An 18,138-nucleotide genomic window follows, 5' to 3' on the forward strand; every position below is an offset into this window, starting at 1 on the left:
CTCAGGGACACTGGAATGCCCCAATCTCCTATCAGCCTGCCTAGACCCAGAGGCCATGGACGTTCTCCTCTCCACAGAAATAGCACAAGGTTTCATGATCGCCCCTTCACCTCCTCACCGTTTTCCTCCTGGCGCACTAACCCTATTGGCATAGCTGTACACAAATATTCAAATAAAAAGCGCATGATTATTGATTTATCGGCACCGCACTCTTCTTTTGTTCCTAGAATCAACGCACTCATTCCCGCAGACAAATTCTCACTACAATACGTAAAAATAGACGACGATAAACAAACCATTTCAACTGGTAGCAATGCTCGGCTTAGTAAAACAGACATTACCAACGCATTCAAATTACTGCCCATGCACCCATCACTTTGGCACTTGCACGGTGTTAAATGGCGAAACAGGTACTATTTTTCCACGCGACTCACTTTTGGGTCCAGAAGCAGCCCTAAACTGTTTGATATTTTCGCAGAAACTCTATTCTGGCTGCTTCTGAACATTATTAGGTGTCACGCTGTCATTCACTACTTGGATGACTTCCTCATAATAGAACCAAGCACACGCACACCCACCGATATCCTCAGCACCTCAGCACTTTTCTCCACCCTCGGAGTACCTTTGTCTCCCTCTAAAACAATTGGCCCCACTACTAAACTTACTTTATTGGGGATAGAGCTAGACTCTGGTACCTTCCGCGCCAGCCTTCCCCCTGAAAAACTGGTCCGCCTGAGAGGGGAAATAGATATGTTCCTGCCGAATGATGTATGCACCAGGAAAGAACTTCAGTTGGGGTCCCTGAATTTTGCGATGCGCATCGTTCCGCAGGGTAGATCTTTTGTGTCCAGGCTCCTTTGTCTGCTTCACGGGGTACCGGACGCCTACCCAGTCGCATTGGACCAGCACGCCAAAGCTGACCTACTCATGTGGGGGGAAGTCTTTGACTGAATGGAACGGTATCTCCATGTTTATTCCCCCTCTCTCCGACTCCTCACCCTGCATTTACACTGACGCTGCAGCCAACACGGGTTTCGCAGCTATATTTGGTAATCACTGGTTTAGGGGTCACTGGCCAGCTGAGACGGATGCCTTGCTGGGGTTTAGAGAAACCCGCACACACTTGGGGTCACCTCTGGTCCAGCAAGGCAGTAAAATGCTATTCCGACAACTCGTCAGCTTGCGATATCATTAACAAAGGGCGCTCTTCCTCTCTTACCATCATGCGGCTGATTCGCAAGCTGACCTGGTTGGCAGCAACCGTCCAGTTCCACTTAATTTGCCTTCACATCCCGGGTATTCACAACACGGCTGCTGACGCTCTGTCTCGATCTCAATTTCAGATGTTTTTCCAGGCACTCCTGTCAGCCCACCATCAACCATCCAGAACACCGAGTTTTCACGAGTTAATCTTGGATTGAACACACTTATGCACCATGCTAGGACTCTTACGCACCAAGCACTATCACCAAACACTACTATCACCTACAGTAGGGCACTTACCATTTTCAATAAATTTACAGCTGAATTCGTATTACAAGGTGATTTCTCAACCCAAACTATGGTGGCTTTTGCCTCCTTTTGCCACTTACACTTAAAATTTTCCTACAATACAATTAAATTATACCTCACGGGGGTGCAGCATCACAGCTTCACAAATTTCCCTAACAACACCCCCTTTTTGTCATCATACCCCATCAAGAAAATCTTAAAGGGTTCCACCTATCACCACCAGACTTCCTATAGATGGGCCTATCTTTAGATTACTTAGCAACCTCCTCGACGAATCCCCTTTTGATCCCAACACTAACCTGGTGATCAAATCTGCTATATATTTAGCTTTTTATGGGTTCCTAAGACCTAGGGAATTTACCGTTGTTTGTCAAGGAGATACCACACACAGCCTTAAAACCTCACAACTCACTAAAGTAGACGACTATTACATTCTCACAATCCCATCTACCAAAACTAATCAGTCCCTACACCCCACTATCATTCCTCTCTTTCCAACAGACAATGCTTGCTGTCCAGTTAAGACACTAGACCTCTTACGGTCAACCCATAACACGCACTTACCAGACTCACCACTCTTACCCTTAGAACATACAATTCTCCTTGGTGGGCCCTCTTTTATTTACAGGCCCACTCGGACGTTGGTTTCGGCACACCACAACCAACTTTTATCTCTGACATTATCCATTACATATTAAATTCCGAGCACAAATATATATATGCCAGTATCTTATATGTTGTTTTTATATTAGTGCTTGATATGATTGCTGTAGGTCATTATATGTTAAGAATAGTGAAATTATGTATAACATGAAAGATTTTTATATTGCATTATTTTTATCTTGTATCCAAATTCTATTTTCGCTATGTGGTTACCATAGCTTTTATACATAGTTCGGTAACTTTTTGTATATACTCATTGGAACTGTTGTATCCCAAGGCGGATAGCATCAATAAAGTTATTCTGCGTTTCAAGCTGAACAGAACTTCGTCTGCGCATGCGCCCGCTAAAGGATCAGCCACGCAAATCATTTAAAAACGCCAGACGGGAAGAGGAGACTATGCTCTTGAAGTCCGAACGGACTAAACGTGTCGAGCTATACTGCGATTACAGTGCCCCAAGGAAGAAAGCCGATAACCGTGAGCCAGATAAGAACTTTTATGTTACAACTTATTTCTGGACTGAAACACTTGTTTTCCTGGCACTATAGTGCCCTGAGGGTGCCCCCACCCTCAGGGCCCCTCTCCCGCTGGGCTCTAGGGTGAGGAAGGGGTTAAACACTTACCTTTTCTCCACCGCCGGCTCCCTCAGCGGTGGGGACTCTCCGCCTCCTTTGGACGTCATCGTCTCAATGCTTTCCTATGGACGCTGGCATCTTCTCACTGTGAAAATCACAGTGAGAAGTGCGGAAGCGCCTCTAGCGGCTGTCAATTAGACAGCCACTAGAGGCTGGATTAACCCATAGGTAAACATAGCAGTTTCTTTGAAACTGCTATGTTTATAGAAGAAAGGGTTAATCCTAGCTGGACCAGGCACCCAGACCACTTAATTGAGCTGAAGTGGTCTGGGTGCCTATGGTGGTCCTTTAACTAAAGTTTGCATCTTTTTGTATATAGTAATATGATGTTTGGCATTAAGTGATACCTCTTTAAGATAGCATCCATAGATGTTATGTGAATTGCAGCCAATTAAATTTGTTTCGTTATCATTTTCCCAGTGTCCCTATGTGTCTCATTCCCCATGTGTCTCATTTCTCCAGCCTTCCATCTGTCTCATTCCTCAAGGGCCCATCTTGTCTCATTCCCCATGGTCCCCCATGTGTCTAATTCCCCAAGTCCCCCTCCCCCTCCCATTTGTGTCTAATTCCCCAATCTCCTCCTCCCCCCATGTGTCTCATTTCCTTCTCTATCCCCCGATGTGCCAGCTTACCTCCTACTTGTAGAGTGGCCAAGCCACGGACCAGAGTTGAGGCACTTGTTTCCCTCTCCCCCGTCCAGCAGTAAGCAGTTCTGCGTGCTCCGTGTGCACACTTCCCATCAGGCCGGGGAGAGAAAAATAATTTCCTCTACCCCAGTCCGTGGCTCGGCCATGCTACATACAGATACTGGCAGGGGATACTGCGTCCCTTGGGCCTGTGCGCCCTAAGGTGGCCCAGAATAGTGCCACGAGCATGGTTGCCTTTCGACTCGCAAGCCACAGTTTGACCATGTGTGATCTATTCATTACACCTACTTCATTAAGCTAAAGTTGTTTTGGTGGGGTGCTTACAAGGTCCCTTTAAGGTGTCTGAAGGAAGTGAAGAAGGCTACAGGAGTTTGATTTGTTGTTCATTAAAATTACTCCCCTAGAGAGTCCTTGTTGATAAACTGTCCTTGCTCAAACATGCCTTTGAATCTTATAGTACATGGAAATCTGTTTTATAGCAATCCCTTTTGTCTTAATAGGAAAACAAGCAACCTCAGTTAGTTCCAGAATAAAATCTTCTAAACTCCCTGTTAAAATCCTTGATATATCTAGTGGGGGTAGTCATGAAGAATCTGCAGAATTCACCACAGCCATGGCTCCTGGGTCTATATTGATTTCTCCTGGTGTAAGTATTGTCAATCTGTGATTATTTTTTTAAACATATTTACCCTATTGTTATAATAAGGATGAGATAAAGCTACACTGTGCCAATTTGTGGGGTTTTGTAACTAAAATATTTGAGCATTAAAAATACTTTAAAATGCGCAAAAATGTAAAATGGTGCCTGCTATTTTAGAGGGCCTTAATATATATGTTACAGTGGTGTTCAGTGTTAGGCCACATGCAGTATAAATGTGCTAGTGTATACCTGGGGGAGAGAGCAAGGGAATGTAAGGAACCTGAGAAGGAGGGAAACAGATGTAAGCGAAAATAAAAGAGAAAGACTTTAATAAAGAGATGAAATCATATATGGATAAACGGAAAAATATTGTAAACAGAGAGGGTATACATTCGTAGATGGTATCATCTGTGTATCAGCATTTAGGAATGCAGTTACTTAGTATGTATTTTGTTAGTCGATAGCAGTGGTAGTCAACCTTTTTCTACCTACCGCCCACTAATGCATCTTTCTTGATGGAAGAAATTTCCTTACCGCCCACCAGTTTTCGCGCAAGTGCAGAATATTTTTTAGAAAGGAGGGTGTTTTTAAAAAATAAAAAATAAAATAAATGTACGTACATTTATCTTTTTATTTCTACTTAATGCATGTTTACAATGTTTTTAACTTTATAAAGTTTAATGAGAAAATAAAGAAAATTGAAATTACCTTTACTAGTGATTAATGAGATCCTTGAGGCTGATGCTGCGAGACTAAATATTTGATATCTGGTTCGATTTTCGGAAGGAACAAACAAAGGTCTCCTCTTTCGGTGATATTCAGACGACTTCTCTGTTTGCTCATAATATGATTTCTCATCTGTGCATCAGCTCCCCTCCTCAATTCCCCTCCCCACCTTTCTTTTTTCCTTTTTTCTATTTTTTTTCAACCTTACTTACAGCAATGCCCAGTAGGAAGGCTGAGCTAGGTAGCCCACTTACTATTACTTACTCTAGCCCACTATAAAAGACAGGCACAATCATGCCCAGCCTTCGGGGTGTGCGAACTGTGCGGTCGCACAGGGCGCCATAACACAAGGGGCGCCCTGGCTGCCGACACAGCTCGCAAGCTGAGTCCATCCTATTACATGAAAAATGACTCCCTGATGGTCCAGTGGTGCACCTAGCAGGAACTGCAGCCAGATCATCATAACTTCTCCCTCGCGGTTCTGGTGCTCAGTTAGTGAGTCAGAGGCAGCCTCAGAGATTCCCAGCCTGCGGTCTGACTCAACACAGCGCCAGAACCTCGAGAGAGAAGTTATGATCAGCACTACCTGCTATTCACCTCCAGCCCACCAGAGGCCGGCACTGGAGACCAGGGACAGAGGAGACTTGTGATCGGGCACCAGAGAGAAGGGGCACTGCATGGAAGCAGAGGCAGCCTGGGACAAGGTAGGAGACTGAGTGGCTGCATTGAAACACAGCCTTGAGTTCCCAGCCACAGAAACTCCCCCAGTCTGTGACAGGGAAAGAAGATGCTGAGTATAGGTCGTGTTACATCAGCATTAGTCTGCTGGTGTAACACTACCTTCCTATCCTGTCTGCCACATACCCTCATCTGAACCCCATTTTTATTATATGCTGGTGTAACACTACCTTCCTATCCTGTCTGCCATATACCCTCCTCTGAACCCCATTTCTATTAATTCACCCATGAACATGCTATATATAATCAGTCTGTGTATGTGTGGGACCCTGAACCCACAATTGTGAGCCTATGTATTTATGTGACTGTGTTTGTGATTTTCTGACTATGAATGTGACTTTGTGTGTTTTTTAATATATGTGACTGTTTTTTTTTTTTTTTGTTTGTTTTTTTGTCTATGAATGTATCTACCTGTATCTACCTGTGTTTAATGTGTGTATATCTGTGACTGCGTTTTGTGATGTGTAAGTGTACAGGATGATGTGTTTCTGTGTGCCTGTGTGATGATTGTGATTGTAGTTCATATCTGACAAGCTTCTTCACTAAAATGACAATTGTCAGGAAAGTGAATTTCAAAGTCAGCTATGCTTTGAATTCATCCATTTTGGTGCCAAATATGAAATTTGCTTAAAATTCCTGACAATCCTCATTTTGGTAAATAACCTTGTATGTATGCATGTGTCTGTATCTGTATGTGAATGTGTGTATCTATGTATATGTGAGATGTGATCTGTGGATTTGTATGTGTATTAAAGGACCACTATAGTGCACCCTCAGGGACCCCCTCCCGCCGGGCTGGATGGTGAGGAAGGGGTTAAAACTTACCTTTATTCCAGCGCCGGACGGGGAGCTCTACGCCTCCGATCCTCCCTTTCAGCTGAATGCGCATGCGCAGCAAGAGCTGCGTGCGCATTCAGCCGGTCTCATAGAAAAGCATTTACAATGCTTTCCTATGGACGCTTGCGTGCTCTCACTAGAGGATTTGGAGGCTGGATTAACCCATTTATAAACATAGTAGTTTCTCTGAAACTGCTATGTTTATAAAAAAAAAAGGGTTAATCCTAGAGGGACCTGGCACCCAGACCATTAATTAAGCTGAAGTGGTCTGGGTGCCTAGAGTGGTCCTTTAATGGTTAAGCACACTAATGTATTTTATAAAGGGGGTGCATACATCACAATACATATACAGCAAATTGAAATAAGGAAAATATTTTACATAGAAACTTTGAATTAAAATAAATTCACAGTTTATACAAATTCGTTTGTAGAGACTAATGACTGTAAAAACTGTGCGTATGTGACTATGGGTGACTGTTATTACTTATACGGTGTAAATGTGTGATTGATATGGTATGCATATGACTGTGTATGTGTGAATATGTGTGTATTTGACTATATGGGTATGCACTGTATACATACGTGTGTGATTACTGTACGTGTGTTTGTGTCCGTGTTCAGGGTGTAGTTCACGAAACAAGAAAACCAAGGCAATGAGCGTTTTAAATCTTGACAGCCTTTTCAAAGGAACATAACACAATGTGTCAGTCACAATCTGTTACCTTATCAATCCATGGAGTATAACACAACATTCCATAGGCAACATTCCATTAGAAAGGATATCAAGATTTAGAACATTGAGTGCCTGGACTTTCTTTTGTGTACTCTTGTCTTGAGATGTGGCGGCCTCCATAGTTTGGAGCACGGCATTCTTTTTGCTTTATAGATCATCCAAAATAAATGTTCCTTACAGGTTTACAGGTGTTTCTGTGATTGCAGTGCAGTTTATTTGATATTGATGTGTACAGTATGACTGTGTTTGTTTTGTGTCTATATTTAACTGTTCTTGTCTGTCTTTGCATGTGACTGTGGTTATGTCCATATGTGTCTGTGATTGCATGTATAGGCATTTATGCATGTGAATGTGTAGTTATATGGGGGGGGAGAATAGGGTTAAGACATACAAGATTTAAGTGGGATTAAGAGACACACAAGAAGTAACAGTGTGCTAAGAGACAAGACGGTAAAAGGAAATAAGAGACACAAGGTGAAAAGTGGGGATTAGGAGAGACACACAAGTAGGGTCAGGAAAAATGCACAATTGGATGAGGAGCACCACACAAACATTGAATCTACTTTATTGGCATAGTAAGGAGTAACCTATGGCAAATCAGCTAAACTGGAAAACCTTTTCAACGTAACTATTTTCAGATCAGATCTATTGGCATAGATATTGCAATTCCCTTACCCTTTAACAGGGCCAGGAAAAGGATGTGACCAGGGAGGGGCGCTGAGAGAAGTTTTCGTACAGGGCGCAAAAAGGCATAAGGCCTGCCCTGGGCACAATACAGATGCACACAGACAGACACACACACACACAAAGACACAGACAGGCACACACACACACATGACACATACATACAAACACACACACACATAAGACATGTATACAAAGACACACACACACACAGCACATACATACATACACACAGACAGACAGACAGACACAGACACACTATTTTAGTCACCCTCCTGTTTCCTACCTTTTAGGTGCAGGAGGGTGACTTTCCCTGGGGTCCAGTGGTGGCTCAGGTGGATGGGAGTCAGAGTTCCCACTCTGACTCCCTGGTCTTCCTCCCGCGCAGTCTGTGTGTTAGCTGGGAGGAGTGACGTGCAGTCACTTCCTCCCAGCTCTGTGATGTAATAACATGGGGCCCGGTCGCGCTGTTAAAGTGCCCAGCGCTGACCGGGCCCCCTTACAATCCACATCCATCGGGTGGCCCTGACAGCATGGGCCACCTGATGGACCCCTTGGACGGCGGCCCCGACGGTTTGCTGCACGGGCCGGAGCCTCATATGGTGATGGTGGTACCCGGTCGCAGGGGTACCGCCGGCTCGCACCCACCCTCCTGCCCACCCAATCTTTGAAATTGAGGAAATCCCTACCGCCCACCTGGAATCCTGAAACGCGGTAGGGACCAGGTTGACGACCCATAGTTTATAGCTTCGTCCTGATGGCCTCAACATTCTATCCATTGTGAAAATCTGACATATGCCAGACAAATAAATTATACTTATCTGAATATTTTTTTGATGTCACATGGTGCATTGTGCATGAAAAATGTATGGTGCATTGGATCTTAATGGCAAAAACTAAAACACCAATATACAAACTAAAACAAAGGAAACAAACGTTAAAAAAATTGTAACAAAAGTTTATAAACTTACTGTAAACTTTTTTTCAGTTTGCTTACTTTGGCACATATTTTAGCTAGGAAACTTACTTGCTTACTGAACTTACTTCAGCGTCCCATCAAATAATCCATCCATATCAGTTTCACGTGAACTGGCACTAATCATGTGCACACTTTTGCAAGAAAATAGGGTGCCGAAAATCAGGGAAATATGAGAAACTGATTCTATGCAAACAGAAAAGAAAGAACACACACACGTGTGTGAAGGGATCATCAGTCATAAAAAAAAACTGCGAAATGGTGTAGTGCCGGCCATCATGCATCCTCCTAGAATCCTTCAAGTTACGCGTCTAATGATTTCTAGGGAGAGGACACTGGCTGAATCAGTGTTTACCCAGAGGAGGACATGGAAAGTGCAAGCAAGAAGAAACAGGTGAATATGAAATATGAAAATATCATATTTACTTGCATTTTCTGCCTACCTGCAGAATAAAACCACTATTTTGTTCAGTTGTACAGTTGTCTCAAAGTGATGCATGTCCCTTTAATGTACATTAACTATTAGATACAGACAGTGCACAAAGCCCCATGGCATCAATAAATACATGATGCTCAGTTTTTATACATTAAAGGGACACTATAGTCACCTGAACAACTTCAGCTTAATGAGGTTGTTCAGGTGAGTGCTACAGCTACCCGGAGCCTTTTTCTTGTAAGCACTGTATTTTCTGAGAAAATGCAGTGTTTACATTGGAAGCTTGGAACACCTCTTGTTGCAGTCAATCAGACGGCCACCAGAGGGACTTCCGAATTCAGAGGCCCTAAAAAGGCCTCTCGTCCGATGCATTCTGGGTGAATGCATCAGACGGGCTATCAGCACACAAAGCACTGTGAACGCGCTTTGTGTGCTGATAGCCTGTCAGCACTGCTGTGGGCGTGGCTTCAGCTGACAGCTTCAGCTTCAGCTGACAGCTGAAGCCCGAACCCACAGGGACGCTTACTGTCCACAATAGTGGTTGAAGGGGGGGGGGGGGGGGGAGACCTACTCTCCTTCCCCCCCCCCGGCCCCCACCGCTGTGCGGCGGGTGGGGGCCCTAAAATTATCAATAAGGGGGGGGACCTACTGTCCCCCCCCCGGCCCCCACCCCTGTGCGGCGGGGGGTGGCCCTAAAATTATCAATAAGGGGGGGACCTATTGTCCCCCCCCCGGCCCCCACCCCTGAGCGGTGGGTGGGGGCCCTAAAATTATCGATAAGGGGGGGACCTACTGTCCCCCCCCGGCCCCCACCCCTGTGCGGCGGGGGGTGGCCCTAAAATTATCAATAAGGGGGGGACCTATTGTCCCCCCCCCGGCCCCCACCCCTGAGCGGTGGGTGGGGGCCCTAAAATTATCAATAAGGGGGGACCTTTTGTCCCCCCCCGGCCCCCACCCCTGAGCGGTGGGTGGGGGCCCTAAAATTATCGATAAGGGGGGGGACCTACTGTCCCCCCCCGGCCCCCACCCCTGTGCGGCGGGTGGGGGCCCTAAAATTATCAATAAGGGGGGGACCTCCGTTCCCCCCCCGGCCCCCACCCCTGTGCGGCGGGTGGGGGCCCTAAAATTATCAATAAGGGGGGGACCTACTGTCCCCCCCCGGCCCCCACCCCTGTGCGGCGGGTGGGGGCCCTAAAATTATCAATAAGGGGGGGACCTATTGTCCCCCCCGGCCCCCACCCCTGAGCGGTGGGTGGGGGCCCTAAAATGATCAATAAGGGGGGGACCTACTGTCCTCCCCGGCCCCCACCCCTGAGCGGTGGGTGGGGGCCCTAAATACAAAGGGGGGGGACCCTAGTTAACCCTCCCCCCCCAAAAAAAAATGATCTCCCTACCTACCCCCCTCACCCTAAAAATAATGAGGGGGGGAACATTAACTAAAAACCTGTAAAAAAAAAAAAAATAATAAAAAGAGATAAAAACAACTTACCATTCGATGTTTTCTTTCTTCTAAAATCTTCTTTCTTCAGCCCCAAAAAGGCCAAATAAAAATCCATAATAACCGACGCAATTAAAAAAAAAAAAAAAAACGAGCGCAAAAAAAATAATCCATCTTCACCCATGGAGGGCTCCGCGCAGACTGAGCTCCGCAGGGTGGGGAAGGCTTATAAAGCCTTGCCCCGCCCTGCAATTAGGCTAAGAACACTCTGATTGGTGGGTTTAAACCAATCAGAGTGCTCTTTGTCATTTTACAAGCGTGGGAAAGTTCTTTGGAATTTTCCCACGCTTGTAAAATGACACAGAGCACTGTGATTGGATGGGTTTCAAGCCATCCAATCACAGTGCTCTGTGTCATTTTACAAGCGTGGAAAAGTTCTTTGGAATTTTCCCACGCTTGTAAAATGACACAGAGCACTGTGATTGGATGGCTTGAAACCCATCCAATCACAGTGCTCTGTGTCATTTTACAAGCGTGGGAAAATTCCAAAGAACTTTCCCACGCTTGTAAAATGACAAAGAGCACTGTGATTGGATGGCTTGAAACCCATCCAATCACAGTGCTCTGTGTCATTTTACAAGCGTGGGAAAATTCCAAAGAACTTTCCCACGCTTGTAAAATGACAAAGAGCACTGTGATTGGATGGCTTGAAATCCATCCAATCACAGTTCTCTGTGTCATTTTACAAGCGTGGGAAAATTCCAAAGAACTTTCCCACGCTTGTAAAATGACAAAGAGCACTCTGATTGGTTTAAACCCACCAATCAGAGTGTTCTTAGCCTAATTGCAGGGCGGGGCAAGGCTTTATAAGCCTTCCCCACCCTGCGGAGCTCAGTCTGCGCGGAGCCCTCCATGGGTGAAGATGGATTATTTTTTTTTGCGCTCGTTTTTTTTTTTTTTTTTTTTTTTTTATTGCGTCGGTTATTATGGATTTTTATTTGGCCTTTTTTGGGGCTGAAGAAAGAAGATTTTAGAAGAAAGAAAACATCGAATGGTAAGTTGATTTTATCTCATTTTTTCTTTTTTACAGGTTTTTAGTTAATGGTCCCCCCTCATTATTTTTAGGGTGAGGGGGGTAGGTAGGGAGATATTTTTTTTTTTTTGGGGGGGGGGGGGAGGGTTAACTAGGGTCCCCCCCCCTTTGTATTTAGGGCCCCCACCCACCGCTCAGGGGTGGGGGCCGGGGGGGACAATAGGTCCCCCCCCTTATTGATAATTTTAGGGCCCCCACCCGCCGCACAGGGGTGGGGGCCGGGGGGGGATAATAGGTCCCCCCCCTTATTGATCATTTTAGGGCCCCCACCCGCCGCTCAGGGGTGGGGGCCGGGGGGGGCAGTAGGTCCCCCCCCATTGATAATTTTAGGGCCCCCACCCGCCGCACAGGGGTGGGGGCCGGGGGGGACAGTAGGTCCCCCCCTTATTGATAATTGTAGGGCCCCCACCCGCCGCTCAGGGGTGGGGGCCGGGGGGGGGACAGTAGGTCCCCCCCCTCATTGATAATTTTAGGGCCCCCACCCGTCGCACAGGGGTGGGGGCCGGGGGGGGATAATAGGTCCCCCCCCTTATTGATCATTTTAGGGCCCCCACCCGCCGCTCAGGGGTGGGGGCCGGGGGGGGCAGTAGGTCCCCCCCCCATTGATAATTTTAGGGCCCCCACCCGCCGCACAGGGGTGGGGGCCGGGGGGGGACAGTAGGTCCCCCCCCTCATTGATAATTTTAGGGCCCCCACCCGCCGCACAGGGGTGGGGGCCGGGGGGGGGACAGTAGGTCCCCCCCCTTATTGATAATTTTAGGGCCCCCACCCGCCGCACAGGGGTGGGGGCCGGGGGGGACAGTAGGTCCCCCCCCTTATTGATAATTTTAGGGCCCCCACCCGCCGCTCAGGGGTGGGGGCCGGGGGGGGGGCAGTAGGTCCCCCCCCTCATTGATAATTTTAGGGCCCCCACCCGCCGCACAGGGGTGGGGGCCGGGGGGGGACAATAGGTCCCCCCCCTTATTGATAATTTTAGAAAGCGAGCTGAGCTGTCAGTCAGACAGCTCAGCTCGCGAACGCGCATTCCGCGCACATGCGCGGTAAAGCGCTCAGGTTCTTCATAGGGCGGCATTCAATGCCGCTCTATGAAGAACGCGATTGGTCCAGCGCGAAGCCGTCCCATTGGGCCCCGCGATTTCGTCATTTTGACGAAAAAGGGGGCGCGGCCTAGCGGGGAGCTCGGCGCTGGAACGGAGGTAAGTTTTTAATATAAAAACACCAATTTTTTTTTTTTAATTAATGAAAGTTCATATAAAAGCAAGAAGGAAGGCTGGGGGACCTGTCTTTCTTGCTTTTATATGGTGACTATAGAGTCCCTTTAAGTTCACAAAAAGAAAGGTGAAAGAAGAAAAGACGTCCACAACACATCCCACACACCCCACCTTACTCTGGACATGAAATAAGTATCCCTCAGCTCGCGAGTTACCATCAGCCAAGTGAGAAGCTCCTTATTCCTCCATCGTTCAGCTACTGCCTTCTGAGCAGCAAGTTGTTTTGTAAAGATAGATGTAATTTTAAATGTTGTGATATTTACTACATAATATATAGAAATCTGATACCTTTGCAGTGGCCGAAATATCCAGTATATGTGGACATAATTTGGATAGTATATAATAATGTTTTCAGGTTAATGGTATCATGGAATATTTTGTTCCATAGTCTAACTAGCACCCACTTTATAATTACGTTTCACTGATTATTGCTGGCTTTGAAATAAAAAAATAATCCTTAAGTATTTAAAGGGACACTATAGTCACCAGAACAATTACAGCTTATTGAATTTGTTCTGGTGAGTAGAATCATTACCTGCAGGCTTTTTGCTGTTAACACTGTCTTTTCAGAAAAAAAGCAGTGTTTACATTACAGCCTAGTGATAACTTCACTGGCCACTCCTCAGATGTCTGTTAGAGAACCTTCCTGGGTCATGGCTGCCTAAAATGCATCCAAACATTCAGTATTTCCTCTGCATGCAGACACTGAACTTTTCCTCATAGAGATTCATTGATTCAATTCACCTCTATGAGGAGATGCTGATTGGCCAGGGCTGTGTTTGAATCATGCTGGCTCTGCCTCTGATCTGCCTCTTTGTCAGTCTCAGCCAATCCTATGGGGAAGCACTGTGATTGGATCAGGCTACCACTTCTGATGATGTCAGCAGACTGCTTGCTTTTCTGAGTCAAACAGCATGCAGAGTTACAGCTTCAGGCTTTAATACAGTAAGATGTTGCTATATTTATGGAAGCATGAGGGGCACAAGGGGGCTAGATGGTGGTTTTAACACTATAGGGTCAGGAATACATGTTTGTATTCCTGACTCTATAGTGATCCTTTAATATGTATTTAGAACTTCAAACCTAATCTGTGCAAATATCATATATTGCTCTGCAGTAGAATGGCATTTCTTTTTAGCTTTATTTTTTGTCTACCTTGAGTTTAATTTTGTTGTTTTGCAGGAAGGTATATTGGAGTGCAGTGATCCCATGGGAAAAACATTTACAAAGTATGTTTCTACTGCAGCTATAACTCTAAGCAGAAGTCACGAAAAAGGTTAATTATTCATATTCCGGGTCCATTTTATTGTATTTTAGTAAACACACATCACTGCTTCCTAATGTCACGTGTCATGATGATCAGAGGAAAAAAACTGATGCTTCAGGCCTTTTGAGCATAGCTCATCTACACATACTCTTGATCTTACATAGGCAGGTTGGCACAACACAAAGTGTGATCTAGGTGGCTCATGCAAGACGGGTAACTATTTGATCACACTTTTTGATACACATAAATATCATGTTGAGAGCTCTGAGTTTGAAATTGTATACGTAAATACTCTGGAAGCATCCTATTCTTTGTGAGGAACAAACTGTTTTTGAATAAAATCCTAATCCTGCTTAACAGAAGTTGTGTGATCAAAAATAGTAAATAGTCACAATGACAATTACTTTTCATGTTATAAATCCAATCATTAATACATTTGAAATTGCATATATTACTCCCTCAAAACCTTTGTTTAAAGGGTTATTTCAAGCATCATGAAAACTTCAATGTTTTAAAGTGGTCATGGTGCGTAGAGTCTTTATGTGCATTTTTTTTCACTATGAAATGCTGCACATATGGAGTTTAAACCCCTCTGCTGTCGGAGGTGTAACACCACCTTTGGCAGCGCTATTGAGGTGTCATCAGCCAGCCTGGAACTACTGGTTAATGTCAAATTTGTGCAACTTTCCATGCACATAATGCCTAACATTGTCTCACTTTTTCTGCCACTGAATGGCGACGGGGAAGACTTCCATCTTCTTCAAAAAGCATCTACCAGAAAGCATCAGAAACCGATGGGGGCTAAATTGTTTGCCCCATTACAGGGAAATGGGGTCAAACTTAATTTTTACATGTACTATTGTTTTAATCAAACATACTTTTCTTGAAATAACATACATTTTTGCTTTTAGCTTTGCATGCTGATCAACAACTGACAGCCAAACAGACACTGGATGAAACGGGTTAGCATGTTTGTTATGTAATGACTATTGGCTTTGCCTGTTGTAAGACTACACCGTATTTAGTTTCAAGTTTAAGATTGCTGTACCTGTAGATTGTATTCACTAAACAAGGAATTGTGATGATTTGAAAAATATATACCAAAATGTAATAACTAGCTTGCGACTATAGCTGAGTTGTTTTCTAGACATGAGGACTGGAAGTAGAATCTGACCCTAAATAACCCAGTCATTTTACACGAGGTAAAAATAATGCAGGTGGGCCAGAGTATTCTGTTACTGCCATTATACAAAGTGTGGAAGGGGGCATGAACAGTTAGCCAGGAAATCCATTATTAATCTGACATGTCCAGCAGTATTGCCATCCAATACCTTTAGTCAATAATTGTCAGTGTAAGAACTATTGTAGTGAGCGGCTGGACCTACATCTGTACGCTAAACTACCATCCATAAGGGTTCTGACATGGTGGCTAATGAAATTAAATAGGTGTGGTGTGGACGGCCTACCTACTAAAGTATACTCATGCTGCCCTCAATTCCAACATTTCTTGTGTGCAGTGGGGTGTTGTTAGATCAGTGGTTTAGGGGATGCTTGAGCCAACCTACTCCTTGACTCTGCTAATGTATCAGCAATTAATGAAAGCCAATTACCCTATTCTTGAATAGCTCAATCCATCATTGTAGGTTGTGTAAACTGCCCACCCTCACACACCTTTCCTAGTTCTTTACACGCTGGCAGCTCACAAAGGGACCCTCATGCGGTTTAATGTCTAAAAAGGTTTTTAAATTCCTCTTTTAAATAGTCAGCCCTGTCTCTAAGCTGTACCAGCAAGGTATTTCGGGGTAGTTCAGATTAATTGAATAGGCTCTAATTTAGTTATTTGTGTTAATTTGGAAGTGGGTTTGCAAAATTCATAATAATATCTATAGTCAACATTTTACATAATTTTGCTCCCTAAAAATTGTAACAATACACTACTTCAGTACAGAGTTTTAGAATATGTGAACATATGTATATGCGAACATGAGGGATATGAGTTGTGTGCTTCAGAAATGTAAAGAAGATATAATGTCAAAGGCAGGGCTATGAGATAAGAAACATATAATTATTTGAAAAATAAGATGGTTACATTTATCTTCTTTGCTCAATTTTTTTATGACAAGTCATAATAAAAATACGAATTCTGTTTTTGATAGATAACCAAACTAGAAGCATGGTCCTCATCTCTCAACTTGAGGATAGTGGACAAACAGGTAAGTGGTACATCTGAATAATTTACAGGGTTATTAACTAAACATCGGATTTTGTCCAAACAGAATCTGATGAAAACGACAGAATTCCGACCACATTGACAAAATATTTACTAAAGCCAAATGCAGTCAGGATTTGATTGGTCTGACTGATCTTGTATCATTCAGAAGAGTTCAGAATATCACTAATATCCGCGTCCGGACCAATTTACAGCACAAGAATTGGAGATTTATCAGTGAACGCATGGCGGCTGATAAACTGAATGCATCCATCCTGATGCTCGTTCGCAAATTATCATTTACATGCTGTTGGTATGTGAATTGATAATTTCAAGTACTATTTTAGAAATTAACATCTCAGCAGCACATGGGTTAATTATGCGGTGGCTGGTCAGCACATGAAAAAAAATAATAAAAACTAGTTAGTAAATAAAAATCCTATGGGGATCAATAAGACCTCTATATTGCTATAATAATTTAACCTCCATATGCCCCCATCTGCCATCCAGGATGTGGGGGCATATATACCAAACATTGAAACAATTGCTGCCCGGTTGGGGCCTGAGAAATATCAAGGGGCACATAGTCGACAAAATATTAAACAATATATATCCATATCTCATTTGCTACTACTTAGGAAACTGGTGGTTTCTACCCACGTTGTTTTAATGTTGGTGCCTTTACTAAAACCATTCATTTGCACTCTTGGGTCTTATGTACATACTTAAATTATTTATCTTTTGTTCCACCTTATTTCTATCTACAATTTACAAGTCTACCAACTTTTCTTCTGTTTGAAACATCTTTAGGCTCATTTAGGCCTGTTCCTGCTTCTACACAGCGCCTTTCCACAATGAGCCTACCGAACAGGCCTCATGGAAATCTTTGAAGGGGGACTCCCACCTGTTTACAGCAAATGTTAACACTTACATAGATGGCTCCTATATTGCTCTAATTTGCAGTGTCAATCTGCATCTCCCCTAAAACAAGTGTATATACTTTAGTTGATTGATTTTGTTTTGTTTGTTTTTTCCTATTAAATATACTCTGTTAGGAGTACTATTAAATCTCACTCACTCATGGCCAACCTGAAGGCAACTACAGGCCGACTATACATATGTCACACTACAATATCTCCTGGAGGGAGCCCACAGTGGGAGCCTGTGCTGGAGTGGCTGCCACTTTTTCCGCATGTCCAGTGTTCTACCTTTACAACCTACAACATATTAGGCTCTTTGCGGCTGCAACTAAGTCCTAACCAATAACACCTCTGCCAAATAATAGAACAACAATTGAGTATACCCAGTTTAATTCACCATGTAGCCCCCACGCATCAACCCCACCTCCAATGTGACTCCCTCTACTACCATCATTGTCCTGTTACTCAATTGCCTCCAATGTAAAAACTTTGTCCTAAGACCTCAATACAAACCTCAAAGACAGGCTAAGAAACAACACCTCAAAGAACCCACACAACCCTCTTTTCCAGCCCTCTCGCCAACAGGCTTGGATGTAGGAGAGAACTCTTTCCAGTCTCTCTCTGCCTCAACTCATCTCACAAAAAGCCTCAGAAACAGCTTGTAAGGTCTCTTACCTCTAAACCAACCTTTGAATCCAAATTTAAGGACACCA

At 44.3% G+C, this 18,138-nt stretch overlaps 1 protein-coding gene across 1 annotated transcript in view; it reads left to right on the forward strand.

Annotated features, from left to right (window-relative positions):
* Positions 1 to 18,138, forward strand: part of TEX14 (testis expressed 14, intercellular bridge forming factor) — a 318,249-nt gene that overhangs the window by 252,456 nt on the left and 47,655 nt on the right. Inside the window, exon 25 of the mRNA XM_063425432.1 lies at positions 16,453 to 16,509. Within this exon, the coding sequence (XP_063281502.1) occupies positions 16,453 to 16,509 (57 nt within the window). The remainder of the gene's footprint in view (positions 1 to 16,452; positions 16,510 to 18,138) is intronic.

Source organism: Pelobates fuscus, chromosome 1 (genome assembly GCF_036172605.1).
Source record: "Pelobates fuscus isolate aPelFus1 chromosome 1, aPelFus1.pri, whole genome shotgun sequence".
NCBI lineage: Eukaryota > Metazoa > Chordata > Amphibia > Anura > Pelobatidae > Pelobates > Pelobates fuscus.